Here is a 14,000-nt window from a genome sequence, read left to right as displayed (position 1 = left end):
GAAAAAATACGAATGATATATCCGCGTCGAGGATCCGAGCTGGGTAGATACGAGTACTCCGTAGGAGGCCGCAGTTTTGCCGGCCGCATTTTCAGTTAAACTTCCCTTCTTATGTCCAGCCACCATTCCTGACCAGGACAAACGACATTACACTCTCGTGCCTCAAGAGGAGCGCATTCCGCCAAAATGGTTGACATCGTTCCAGTCTCCTCATACCCTTCACATATCTCGCTGCTGCCATCAATACAGCAATGCAATCTTAGCAATTTGCCCGAGAACTACTTTCTCAAATACTACCTCTACCACGCCTTGACATGGCCTCAACTCTCCTTTGTCGCCGTCGTTCGAGGGCCGGGCGGTAAACCGTCAGCATATCCGAAAGTTGTGGGCTATGTATTAGCGAAGATGGAGGAGGACCCGCCCGACGGTGTCCAGCATGGACACATTACTAGTCTGTCGGTGATGCGAACACATAGACGGCTCGGTATTGCAGAAAGATTGATGAGAATGAGTCAGAGAGCTATGGCCGAGGTCTTCAACGCCAACTATGTCAGCCTACATGTGAGAATGTCAAATTCGGCCGCTCTACATTTGTACAGAGACACATTGGGTTTCCAAGTCGACAAGATCGAGAGCAAATATTACGCCGACGGAGAAGATGCATATGCGATGAAGATGGACCTGCGAAGTATGCAGATCAAGGACGTCCCGGAGGACGATGGGGATGAAGGTGAGGGTGTCGGCTCACTAGGAAAGAAGGGCGAGGATGGAGAGGATGTGAATGGAGAGGGTGCAAAGAAGGAGAAATTGGTCAAGGTCAAGGTTGGCCGTCACCTGGGGGTGGGAGATCTAGTTGAGAGGAATGAAGGCTCAACAAGCGCACAGTACTGAGGTTCTGAGACTGTTGAACAGGCTCTATGATGGGTTTGACCTCGGGCGGCATACCTTGCCATCGAGAGCGCTCGGGTGCTGCACAATGGAGGCATTACCATTGCGGAGGATGAGGGAAAAAAAACGTACGAAACAAGCCCATCGTAGGACTCGATATAGCCATCACCTGGCCGCCGAAGAATTCCTATTACCTCACTATCGACAGCGGCAGCTAACAGATGTACTTCAACATCTGCGCAGTCCTGAAGATCCACCGCGACGAAAAGGTTTGTAAGAAGTTCAACAATTTCAGAAGTCCCATAGAGGCATTTCTTCTCACGGACGTTCTACAGCCTCGTAGCACTCTAGCAAGAAGGGAGCTCTTCATCCCATTGCTCACGCCTCCTGTTACCCCTGCCTTCGTGTCTGCCCCGACCACGTGTATGATGCTGTGGCTGCTCGTGACGCTCCCTTAAAAAAAGAGCATCATCTTGAGTACATCCTCGCGCAGCATCCATGCTTTGGACCCTCGATGTTCTTTGCCTTCCCCTATCTCTTCCTCTTCACGCATTGCACTTCTTGTTGACTTTGCCTTTGATTCTGGGACTGCATCTTACCATGGGCCAATCCCTGCTCACGAGACTTATGCTGCATCGCTGTATATGCTCATGGGGCGGCCGGCGAGGGAGCTCAAGAGACCAGTAGGCCTTCCAATGAATGTTCCTGGACCACCGAAACCTCGACCATCATATTTCACCGACATCGACGACGGCACCGAGGGCGCTCTGTAAACAGAAAACCTAAGTTGGGTAGACATATCGTATCAAGCGTTGACGTAGTACGATACATCAAGGACCCTCCCTATTAAACATCTCCGGGATATAGAAAATACCATCTCCAGGTGCGGGTTTTCAATAAAATTCCCTACTCGTACTCGTATCAAAGCAGCTGGCCTGACGATCGAATGCTGTAGAGCATTTATAGTACCGGCCCTGAGCTTCCCACCAAGCCCAACGATTCGTCAAACAGCCAGTTCTGCCTGCGACAATGCGACCTCATGTGGATTTATTAAAGCCGTCGTTGTCAGCAAGACGGTGTAAGTGGCGTCGAAAAATACGCCCCGACCAATGGCAGGCCGCGACCTTCGGGCCCCGCATATCTGGTATTGTGCACCACGAAGACATGGCCATGATTCTTGCTCTCGAACTGACCCATTGAGTCATGGCCTTGCAGACGGTCCAGGCACCAACAGGGTCCATTCGTGCTAGTTGCCGCATATATACACTTGCGGCCAATCCTCCTGCGAAAACCTGGGGTCGACTTCTCTGAAATCTCTCTGGAAATATACCCGTGGTCGCCCGCAATGGCTACCGTCACGTTGGTCGAGGAAGTGCCGGAAGTCGAGAAAGCAAAACGAACACGCAGAACGCACAACAAAGTCCGAACAGGATGCCTGACTTGCAAGTACGTTGCTACGTCTGCGCGACGCGACTCCAACACCTGTTGACTGAAAGACGAGCTGACATGATTCCACAGGATCCGGCGGAAGAAGTGCGACGAGGAAAAGCCCTTCTGCCGCAGATGTACCTCGACAGGCCGTAAATGCGATGGCTACGCCCAAGAGCCATCACCGCCAACCTCTCACGAAGACTCTCCCACGAGTACATGTGAACCAGATCCCAAGCGGCAGAGGACGAGCATAAATACCAAAGTAGCCATTCCGTCTCTGTCTAAACCTACTAAAGCACGAGTTGTCGTCGACGAAGAGCGCTCTGTGCTGTCCCGGCCGCCTTCAAACGTTATGTTCGAGAACGACAATGACTTCTTCTGTTTCGACTTCTTCCGATCGAGAACAGGCCCCGAATTCGCCGCGTATTTCGACAGCTCGATATGGCGAACATATGTCACCAAAGCCGCTTTCCAGCATCCGACCGTTCTAGCAGCCGCTTCCGCAGTGGGTGCTGTCCATCGCAGATTTGAATTAGGCATTTCCCGAGAAGCATTTGAGTACTGCGACTTCTCTGACAAACTATACCAAAAGGCACTACGGATGCTATCGCGCGACATGGCTTCTGAAGTCCCCAACGCTGCCGAGATCAACATGGTAACATTGAAACTGTTCAGTCTCTTCGAGACATTCCAGGGCAACTACGACACCGCGCAGCTACACTTGACCAACGGCCTCAAGGGCCTCTTGAGACGGAACATGCGCACCACGTACAAAGACACGCAGTACCGCACAGTCGACCTCAACTACGAGAGCCTGCGGCGGCTCTTTCTCAAGCTCGAACTGGAATCCGTACGGCTATTCGGCGGCCTCGCAACGATCCTCAGCGATCCAGAAGATGCCGTCCCCCCGCCGTCCCTCGACCCGTTCGATCCAGAGTCGCTCGCGTACCTCCCCGACCCGAACCCATATACGATCCCGCGAGGATTCACCTCACTTTCGCAAGCCCGCGACGTTCTGTTCACCGAAACGAAATGGATCTGGCACACCTGGACGCTGCTCGAGCAGGGCGACCTGACTGGCACAGGCTTCTCGCGGCACCACGCCCACATCTCGCGGCTGCTGCAGTGGTCGATGGCGTATGCCGAGTTCTCCAAGACGGAGCGCAACCGGCGCGAGTCCAGCGCGCAGGAGAAGCATGCGGGCCACCTACTCAAGGCGTACCGCGAGGCGTCATACCTATTGCTCCTCACGCAGATGGCCTTCCACTCACCCGAGACGGGCGAGGTAATCGTGCCGCTCTGCGACCCGCCCGAGACGTGCAACTGCCACCGGTCGTGCCGGACGTACGCGGAGCGCCGGGAGGCGCTCAACGCACACTTTGCCCGCATCCTGGTTCTGTGCGAGAGTATCTTCAACCGCGGATCCTTCTTCGCGTACGAGGAGCATAGTATCAGCGTTGACTCGGGCATCGGCCCACCCCTGTACCTCGGCAGCGCGCGCTGCCGCTCCACAAAGGTCCGCCACCAGGTCACCAGTCTGCTGGAGGAGAGCGAGATCCAGAAACGCGTCTGGGACAAGCTGGGCGTCTACAGCATCGCTGAGAAGTTGAGCAGCATCGAGGAGCACGCCGTCGTCGACTGTGGGGCCATCCCCGCTGAACTCGAGCCCAAGTGGGTTGACATCACCTTCTTTCTGGACGAGAGGAGGGCTTTGTTGAGGTACTGTACTCCCGACAGGGAAGGGATTGGTGGCAAGTTGAGAGGTACCGGCTTAGTCACGGAGCGTTACATGGGGAGCGGGAGTGGAGGTTTAGTCTGGACTCAGGAGTGGATTTCGTTTTGATTCCAACTTCAACAAGTACGGAGGCACTGAAGCACTGGACTACGGGCTTACGGGGTTGTCAGGGAGTACAATGTCGGGATTTGCAAGCGCTGAATAAGGATAGGCGTACGAAGATATGTGAAATGTGTAATGTTATGTCAATGTGCAAATACACGGGACAGCAATGAAAAGGAACAGAAACACGGACAGGGACAGGAACAGGGGTGGGAATGGGAATGGGAATGGACTGCATACACCACGCAGCGTTCACAAGTCACAAGATACCTGGAGGTAATCTAGCATTGCCAAAATTCAGTTTCCAAGCTCTCTTGGATCATGTCTTTAGGGTGTGTGCGGCTGTTGATCCGGGGTATCTTTTTTTCCTACCGGTATAAAATTCATTGTGATTCTGCTTGCTGTCAATACCTGACAGACGATATGACAATAACGAAAAAAAAAAACCCGACTTCACATCGTAGGTGAGCGCAATACCATCAGAGTCAATTGAGCCCGCCAATGATGATCTTACAATAAGTCTTCGACAGAAACTTAAATTTCCAACAGGTGCAAATGGCACGACACACACACGCGCGAAGACCTGCGAGGGCGACTTGGTAAATCACATTATATTGCACTACACTATATTATTACATTCAAATCATCTCGCTCTCCTCCGGAATCCGAATTTCCCTGGTTCTCGCGGGGAGTCTTCACGGTCCTTTTCTGTCACGGGACTTGCGACACCGGCGCCGGCGCGGCGACTCTTTCTTTCCGCCCTCCGCCGACCTGTGCAGCAGCACACGCCGCAACAGGTGCCAATCTGCATCAGGAAGCCGACCAGGTTGAAACCGGTGGCGACCCACATGAAAGCCAGCATGGGCTTGCCCATGTGTGCGTGGATGTTGAGGTCCTCCGCGCCGGAGAACTTGTCCTGGAAGATGGCGAACATGACGGTCGCGATGACGGACCCGGCGGCGGTGAACAACAAGGCGGCAAAGGTCAGGACGGTGACGGGCAGCTGGCGCAGGAAGATCCGCCGGGCCTTGTGCTGCCACCTGGGCCGCCTGTTGCTGAAGCCCAGCGGGGCGACGAAGACGCACAGGAAGCTCACGACGGTCCCGATCAGGAAGCAGACGAACATCCACCGGCTGGCCAGCTTGACCAGATTCAGCACGTCGACGACCTCGGTGGGGAGGGTGATGCTCGCCCCGGCCAGGAGCTCGTCCAGGATGATCTCGACCGGGTTGAACCAGTACAGCGTCTCGGTCGGGCTGCAGTACGTGATGCCCTCGCCGTCGTAGCCCTCGCAGAAGTTCCACAGGCCGACCTGGTAGAAGTCGTGCAGGCCGATCGACTGCGCGATGCTGTTGATGAAGATGGCGTTCGGCCACGACGCCGGGATGATGTCGGCGAGACTGATGCGCAGAAAGTACGTCGACCGGATCACCGCGTTGTTGTTGATGTTGCCTATCTCCACCAGGATCAGGAACACCGTGGAAAGGAGGTAGGCGAGGCTGGTGAAGATCCGGAGACCTGTCGGTCGAGGTTTGCGGTAGTTGGAGGGACTTTCATCTTTGGCTCCGTTCGATGGCGGGCTCGTGTTCTTCGAACGTGAGAAGACGCCCATGGTGACGGATGAGCTGAGATGCCCCGAATTACGGGGAGGATGGTGCGTGTGTGTATGCGCGCGTGTGTTCGTGTGACACCCAACACCACCTGTGTTCTGTACGGTATATGCTGAAAAGATAGTGAAGAGTGTTGAAAACACTAAAAAATAATAATCGACCGACGACGACAAGCCTCCCTCGAAACTTCGTACTGTAAGGTCGGATTAAGGTGCCTTGACGCCGTTTTGGTGCGTCATCCTCCCGATCCAACTATGACATGGGAAAATCTTGCATGGAGGAGTCCTCCGTACGTGTACGTGTAGGAAGACGGAGGTGAGTGTGTGTGTCCACAACGGAAAAAGAGAAGTCAGATCAGTCAGAGCGATCGCATCTTCTTGCCTGTATGGTTTGTTCGGCGTTCGCTAATGTTACGGGTACGAGTACGAGGGCTGTCGTTGTTGGGTTCTTCAACAGCTCTTGGTCGGATTTCCTGGCATCGACCCGTGGCTGAGGGAGAGTGGGTTCTAATGACATCGTTTTCTCCGTCCGAATGGGTCGTTTTGGGCCCGATAGGGACTAGATCGAGTGGAGCTGCCGACGTCCCGGGACGCTAGTGTCGAACTAGCATCTTGTCAAGCGAAAAGACCGCTCACGTGACTTTCATTGAAATACTCGACTTGTCAGACAGAATGGAATGAATCCTCAGTCTCTCTGGCATGAAGAAGAACCTCTATCTGGAACAGATGGAAAGGGAGGCGGTTTCTGCAGGGTGGAATTGTCTGCGAGCTGGCTTGCATAAAAGACCAGAAGACCAATAACACCCCAAAGAATCTAGACCCAGAACACCAATCTCGCCTCACCTGAAGACGCGTCTGTGGCTGAGTGTCAAGTCTCTGTCACAACAGGCAATTTTGGGAATTCTCCATCCAAGAGCCAACAACGTGCGTCATTCCAGACTGTGGCAAGGGGAGACTCTGGAGAGAGATGTCGTTCTGAGACTGTTATGTAGCTAATGCTACAGATGACACTCTACGAGCCAGGAACAAATCCAATCAAGATACTTTGTGTCTCACTGCGTGCCCTACTGTGTACAATACTGCATGTATTATATCCACCTCAAGGCTCGTACTCGCTCTGTGTCTGTGTCCACCACCAACGCCCATCACACTCCACGAGCTGATCATAACCCAGGTTCCGTCCTACAGTCACTCCATACAGTACGAGGTACAGGACCAGTATATCATCACCTACTCTGGAGTCTTCGTACTGGTCTTGTACGAAATCTTGTCCTCCTCCTCTCCTTCCTGGGATCGACATACCCACTCGTATGAGGCGACTTTTTCCAATGTCTTGAAGCCAACATCATTACAGTACATGTCTTACCACCAGACCACTGGTACTGCGAGAGATTGTTGTCTCGCATGAACCAACAGAACATTTGACTCTTGGACTCAACGATTTATCCGTTTTTTCCACCTCATTCGCTCATCCTCTCAACATCCACACGCCATGCGGTTGGCTCTGCTTGCCATTTTTGGCAGTCTTGTGCTACAGGGCTCATGTCAATCCGCCAGCGAAACGGCATCAGAGACGGATTCGAGTCCAGCCACATCAACAGGGGGCGACTATGCAAGTGGCACATATGCCGACCAAACAAACACCATCACCTTCACCGGCACCACTGACTATGCCACCATGACGGACTTTTCCAGCAGCGCCATGGCGACCGCCAACGCCACAGCGTCGTTATCATCGGGCTCGAGAAATTCCACCATCACCACGAACAGCACCTCCAGCCCGACGGTCACGGTCTTGTCGGGCACTCACAAAACCACGTCGTCCGCGAACAGCACCACGTCTGCGTCACGCAATGCGACGTCGACGTCGACGTCGACATCGATCCTTCCGACCAACACAGTACCATGCAACGGACATCCTGAATTTTGTCAACGCAAATACAGCAACATCACGCAGGTTGCCGCCCACAACAGTCCGTTTGTGCGGCCGGGCAACCTCGCAGCAAACCAGGAATTGGACGTCGAAACGCAACTCAACGATGGTATTCGGATGTGTATGTTCATTTTTCACACTCCCGTCTGCTTTCCTTACTTCCCTGAGCCCCCTCCCTACACCTCAAAGAGTGCTCTGATCCCACTACTGCTACTGCTCCTCCTCCTCCTATTTCCTCCTATATTTTTGCTCTTTACTAACCGTGACCAACCCCGGTGAGGGGCGTTTGTGTCTCTGTATAGTACAATTCCAAGCTCACAACCTCAACGGGACAATGTACCTATGCCATACGTCGTGCGACCTCCTGAACGCCGGCCCACTCGAGGCGTACTTGACGACGGTGACCAAGTGGCTCCGGGAGCACACGTCGGACGTGGTGACGATCCTGATTGGCAACTACGACCTCGTGGACCCGGGCAACTTCACGGGGCCGGTGGTCAACTCGGGGCTCATCAAGTACGTGTACACGCCGCCAACGATGCCGATGCCGCTGGAATCGTGGCCGACGCTCGCCGACATGATTTTCCGGCAGCAGCGCGCCGTGGTCATGCTCGACTACCAGGCCAACCAGACCGCGATCCCCTGGCTCCTCGACGAGTTCAGCCAGATGTGGGAGACGCCCTTTTCCCCGACGGACCGCGACTTCCCCTGCACCGCGCAGCGCCCGCCCGCCCAGGCCCGCGCCACGCGCCAGGAGAGGATGTACATGGCCAACCACAACCTGAACCTGGACGTCACCGTCGCCGGCGTCAGCCTGCTCGTGCCCTTTTCCACCCTGCTCAACGAGACCAACGCCGTCGCCGGCTACGGCTCCGCCGGCCGCGCCGTCCACAACTGCACCCAGATGTGGAACCGGCCCCCGAACTTCCTGCTGGTCGACTACTACAACGTCGGCAGCTTCAACGGGAGCGTGTTCCAGGTCGCCGCCGACGCGAACAACGTCACCTACAACCGCGACTCGTGCTGTGGCACCGCCGGGACGAGTGGCGGCGTTGCCGCGCTCAAAGATTTGCTCGTCGATACGAAACTGACCTTGACGCTTTTCGTTGTCGTCAGTGCCGTTTTGTGCTTCTGATCTGCTCCTCCAAACAGAACAACCATCAATATCAACTACCACCACCACCACCACCACCACCACCAGCGGTGGGTGTTCTGATGTGCCATTTCATTGGGGGGGCCGTTCTCTTTTTCTTTTTTCCTCTCAACACGACCTGGTTTATCTATTTTTACTTACCCGTTCATGTTCGGTCGAATGAACAGATCGGCACTTTGATTGCATTAGCGAAATGGGACGGAGGGTTTTTTTTTGTCAAGTTTGGATAGGGTAAAATAGAACAGAGGGGAAATTATTTGGCTAGCTTACTGTGTAACTACTTGCCTTCCTCGTACGTAGTAATCGAGGACGAAATCGTCCGTTTCAAACCCATTCAACATTACCTGTAGCTGGGGTAACTACTAACCAAGTATGGACCTCGCACTACAAGTCAGCTAGACAGAGACGTCTGCATAGTATAATAAATACTCATTGGCTTGGAATGGGTGCCATACTGGTGTCAAAACTGAAACTGATGTCAAAACTGCTATCAACTGGTATCGATCAATCAAAACATATTGGCTCAACTGTCTTCGTTTTTTCCACGCATACACCATACCGTAAACAACATGGCACATCAGACACAACCAACCATTCAGTGCAATCAGTACACACAACTTCCAAGGACCACAAAGAAATTCATCAGAAGCTGCGACTATTACGCAGATTCCCCAATCTCAACCATCTTACCTTCTCATTCTCCATCCGCCTCTTTATTTCTCGCCCTCGCGTCCCAGTGAACTTTCATTCATAAAACGTACACAGATTGCACGAAATCGATCCTGTCTCGTCCTCATTCCAATAGCCATATCATCACAATTCTTCGGTAAATCGACTCCCACCACCGATGCTGTTTCTACTAGCTGGAGATTCACCCCCCTTTTTCTGTGTTGGGCCGCCGACATCAACTAATCGAGGAGCTTCCATTTTTGACACCTCTACCAGTTTGGGTGGTGGGCCGAGTCTCTGCTCGTCGAATGTGTCGCGGGCTTCTTCAAAATCGTCGTCATCACCGTTGGTCTGAGTGTGTGTCAAGGCCGGTGTTGTTGCGCCTGTAGTGGCTGTATTTCCACCATCAGTCGACGTCGTCGATGGCTCCTGGACTTTTCCTCGGAAAGGTTCAGTCTCGGTTGTCGGCTCATCTGCTGGATTATATGTCGTCCGGTCATGGATTGTCTCTTCAGCAATAGGGGATTCCACTTGTACCACACCAGATTCTCCAACAGATTTGTTCTTATCCTCATCCTTGTGTCTACCAGGGATGACCTTTTTCAAGAAACGCTCACGGAAGCCCTTTCTGCCACGAGGTTCGTCTTCACTATCAGAGAATGTCCCGGCTTGGTCCATACCAGAATCTCGTTTCGATCCCCCATGCTCAGAATATCTCGACGATGCTACATCAGCAGCAATCACGTAAGGATCTTCACTGAGCTCTGACGACCCCGACATCGGACTGATTGATCTCTCGCGCTCCACACCACTGGTGACCACTTGATGGCTAGTAGGTTCGTCGTGCAACGGCGAGACTCGTTCAGCTGGCCGGGCAGAGCCTCCATACATATCGTCAGTCTCGGCCTCACTCTGTCGGCCAGCCAGGGCGACATCCCGAACAGAATCCGATTCAGCCTTTTCCTCCTCCTCGATGCTCTTAATGGGATCAGTCGTCCTACCCGTTGTGGCCGTTGGGTCTGCTTCTTCGTCTTCAGGCTGCTTGTCCGTCTCGTTCTCTGATTTGCTACCGCTCCGAAATCTTTTAAACCAGGATTTGACCTTAGAATCTCGTTTCGACGGCGACGTCAGTGTCGAAGGTATACCCGGGGAAGTAGGTTCCTGTGTTTCTGTGTAGGGATGACCGCGGACTTCCTCCTTAGATCCTGGATCATCTGAAAAACCAGTTTCCCCTGCTGGTTTGGGTGCAGCGTGCTCTTCATTTTCAGTACTTGCCACAGCATGGGCAGCCTCGGCTGGGTCCAAGGTAACTTGATCATGAACAGTATCACCAGTGATTTCTCCTGGCTCGACCGTGGGACCAACCGTTGTACCAGCTGCGGCCTCCGCCGCATGTGCGGTGCCCTCAACAGCAGCTGCAGTGGCACCACCTGCGGCGGCTCCAGCTGTCCCACCTCTAGATAAGAAAGTGGGAAGGAGACGGCCCTTTGCCGTTCCAGACTGTTTCTTCTCGTCTGTTGCGGCCTTGGCTTCCTCACGTGCTTTCTTCTCTGCAGCTTTCTGCTCTATCCTGACACGTCGCTCCTCATGTTTCTGTTCTTGTTGGATGCGCTTCTGCTCGGCCTTTTCTTCTGCTAGTCTGGTCTTCTCGGCTTCCTGCTCAGCCTTGATTCTCTCTTGCTCTGCTCGCAGCTCCTCATCTCTCGCTCTTTGTTGTTCGGCCTTTTCGGTAATTTCGTCCAGCGTTGGCTGCAAGCGAGCCTTGGCGATGGCATCAATCTCGGACTGGTCGAGATACTTGCCACCACCTATGTGGACTTTGCCAGCATAGAGCAACCGATCATCGCTCTCTCGCTGAGCTCGCTCACGAGCTTGTCTCTCCCACAACTCTCGCTGTTGAGGGCTAGCCTTGCCCGTTTCGCCAAAAACTTTCTCATCAATGGCGTTCATACGTGCCGTCACATTTTTGTGCGCAATGGCGAGTAAAGCATCTCGGTCGGCTTGTCGCTTCTTACTGTCGACTTCTGCTAATTTGCTCTGGAAAATCGACATCTGGGATCTGATCTTCCGAGACTGTTCTTCGTCCGAGTCGCTGTCATCATCTCGCTGCAGGTTGGAGGTTCGCCGACCGCGCCGCAGGGTCAGCCGCGACTGTTTGGGTGGCGACTGCTGACCGTAATACTGGCGATACTCGGCGTGCTCGTCGTGCAGTTTTGCAAGTCGTTCGTGCGCTAGCCTGCGGGCAGCATCCTCTAAATTCTCGTAGCGAGGCAACTCTTCCTGTATAGGTTGATTCGCTGCATCAGACTGGGCTCGCTGACGGGCAGTATACGCGGCGAAATGACTGTCTGACCGACGTATTCCTCTCGCTTCATCAATTTGCGCTTGCTGAATGGCATACATCTTTCTCGCCATAGCAACTGCAGATGCGCGCAGCGTATCCTGTCTGTTCTTCTCCTCCACTTCGATGGCCACTGGAGGATTGGAAGTGTACATTTGTCTTGAAACGTTGTTCCGCGCAATATTTTGCACTCTTGCTGCATCTGCGCCCAATAAATCGGTGGATTGGGGTGAAGGCGTCGATGGCGGGTCGGATCTCTTCCGACCATGCACCGATCCTGCAGCCTTCAAAGCCCATGCCGAGTTGCCCTGTTTTAGCTGTGGTGGCACGGGAGCAGACTCTGCGCGCCGCCTGCCACTTGACATTGATTTTGTGGCGGCTAAGAGCGCTTTTTGCCGGCCATCAGATGAAACCTGTCTTTCTGTTATGGCTGGTGGTGACGACTGATTTTGCAATGCAGAAGCCGCAGCAGAGTTACCATGTTCCGTTTCCGGCGCGCGCCAGATCTCAACCGGCGCAGCGTCTCTGTGTGCCGCTATTGCTGCTTTGGAACCGACCCTGCTTAACTCGGGCCGCCATAAGGGATCCATCTCATAATCTTTTGCCTTTGAGGCTGCTGAGTTGGCTGCAGGGATGTGTCCTGGAGTCCAGTGCTCGAAGGGTTTCTTGTTGGACTCGGCGAGACTCGCAGCTGCACCTGCAGAGGCAAGCTTCACCCCTCCCGTAGAGGGATAGGACGGCAGGTCTTGAGCTCGTGCGTATTTCAGCGAAAGCGCGGCACCTGAGACAAGTGTTAGAGGTGTCGTGGTATGACGACGGCGGGGTTAACACTCACTAGCGGAAGAGAGTCTCCCGTCCTCATCAAGGACCGAGGAGGAACTTCGTTTCCGAGTCGAGTCCCGGGACTCGCGCAGGGCAGCGGAAGCAGCTGCAAACAATGTCAGCTTCTTTGCGATAGACGCGCGAGGTGCTGGGGCTCTCAATTGACCGACCTTGGTCTTCCAGTTTGCTGGAGGAGGGAGTGAAGTTGGAGCGCGGAGGAGGGCTGATTGCCGACATGGCGGAGAAATCGACGGCGGGCGGTGGCTGGGTGGGCAGAGTGGTTTTGAGCAACGCAAGATCTTCTGCACGCTCAGCGACACTCCCACAACAGCAACGGAAATATGGACAGAAGGATTGTAAGGCTTCTGGCAAGGACCAAGGATGCACAAGCAGAAGAACAACAGCTCCTACAACTGCCCGCTGTGTTGGGCGAGTTTGCAGTGGTGCCATCCATGACCAAGAGCATGCGCTTGTGTATGTCATCCACACCACCTACGTCATGTATTCTGAGCCCAAGCCACCATCTTTTGGCTAGAAGCTCGGGGCGGGTGGTAGTGATAGGGACTCTCTAGTTAAGTTAGTGTGCCCGAGGCCCCTACAATTTAGGCTCAGATAGACCCAGTAGCCCCGATCTCAGCCCCTAAACGCCGACACCCTGCACTTAGAGGCTACAACTAACAGCCTGAGAGTGCAATAAATGCCTGATGACAGGCGATAAGCTACCACCTCTCTCCATCCTGTAGGCTATAGCTACTGCGAGTACTGGATACAAGCTGGCCTCTCCAGCTTCTCATTCTCGATCTCGGTTACTATGGACGACTGGTTAGAGTTTGTGTCCAAGGGAGGGACCCTCTGCTTGCCAGCCAGCGCTTGTGGGCATCAATCAAACTTTGCTCGCCACCATCACCGCCGTCATCACCATCCGTGTAGATCTGCTTAAACTCACAAAAAGTTACCTAGGTATTCAGTACTGATAGCTCGCTGTAGTGATATCAGCGACGTGCATGTTCCGTAGATCACAAGGCGGAGTTGACCTCGCTAAGGAGCCATTAAGCAGCGCTGACGCTACACACCCTTTACCCAATTCTGGACGGAAGTTCGCCTATCGAGCGCATTCTGTTGATCGTTGTGGCACATGCTCCAGAACCCGGAATTTCGTCGTGTCTCGACCACAACAGCACCGGTCTGGGACACTGCATCAATGTGCTGTTGTGAACCATAGCTTCATTCTTTCCAGCTGTGACCTCCACAAATGTGATTTAGCTCCAGAAGATCATTTCCTGGCCCCATACCCGCCCGGTGTTGCTTGAACCCGGT

General features: G+C 53.8%; 5 protein-coding genes across 5 annotated transcripts; 3 read left to right on the top strand and 2 right to left on the bottom strand.

Annotated features, from left to right (window-relative positions):
- Positions 1-186: 186 nt before the first annotated feature.
- On the top strand, positions 187-891 carry PV08_04954 (uncharacterized protein; the record flags this gene model as incomplete). The annotated part of the gene is made up of 1 exon (XM_016379298.1): positions 187-891. The coding sequence occupies one exon, from the start codon at positions 187-189 to the stop codon at positions 889-891; it is 705 nt and encodes a 234-aa protein (XP_016237975.1).
- A 1,342-nt stretch (positions 892-2,233) lies between these two features.
- PV08_04953 (uncharacterized protein) lies at positions 2,234-4,162 on the top strand (the record flags this gene model as incomplete). Its single annotated transcript, XM_016379297.1, has 2 exons — positions 2,234-2,334; positions 2,407-4,162. The coding sequence occupies 2 exons, from the start codon at positions 2,234-2,236 to the stop codon at positions 4,160-4,162; spliced, it is 1,857 nt and encodes a 618-aa protein (XP_016237974.1).
- Positions 4,163-4,799: 637 nt separating this feature from the next.
- On the bottom strand, positions 4,800-5,768 carry PV08_04952 (uncharacterized protein; the record flags this gene model as incomplete). Its single annotated transcript, XM_016379296.1, has 1 exon — positions 4,800-5,768. The coding sequence occupies one exon, from the start codon at positions 5,766-5,768 to the stop codon at positions 4,800-4,802; it is 969 nt and encodes a 322-aa protein (XP_016237973.1).
- A 1,489-nt stretch (positions 5,769-7,257) lies between these two features.
- PV08_04951 (uncharacterized protein) lies at positions 7,258-8,833 on the top strand (the record flags this gene model as incomplete). The annotated part of the gene is made up of 2 exons (XM_016379295.1): positions 7,258-7,819; positions 8,001-8,833. The coding sequence occupies 2 exons, from the start codon at positions 7,258-7,260 to the stop codon at positions 8,831-8,833; spliced, it is 1,395 nt and encodes a 464-aa protein (XP_016237972.1).
- An 831-nt stretch (positions 8,834-9,664) lies between these two features.
- Positions 9,665-12,920, bottom strand: PV08_04950 (uncharacterized protein; the record flags this gene model as incomplete). Its single annotated transcript, XM_016379294.1, has 3 exons — positions 9,665-12,642; positions 12,697-12,831; positions 12,854-12,920. The coding sequence occupies 3 exons, from the start codon at positions 12,918-12,920 to the stop codon at positions 9,665-9,667; spliced, it is 3,180 nt and encodes a 1,059-aa protein (XP_016237971.1).
- Positions 12,921-14,000: the final 1,080 nt, after the last annotated feature.

This window comes from Exophiala spinifera (assembly GCF_000836115.1).
Source record: "Exophiala spinifera strain CBS 89968 unplaced genomic scaffold supercont1.3, whole genome shotgun sequence".
NCBI lineage: Eukaryota > Fungi > Ascomycota > Eurotiomycetes > Chaetothyriales > Herpotrichiellaceae > Exophiala > Exophiala spinifera.
The sequence above is the reverse complement of the archived record's forward strand: the minus strand, read 5'-3'. Positions and strand labels throughout refer to the sequence as shown.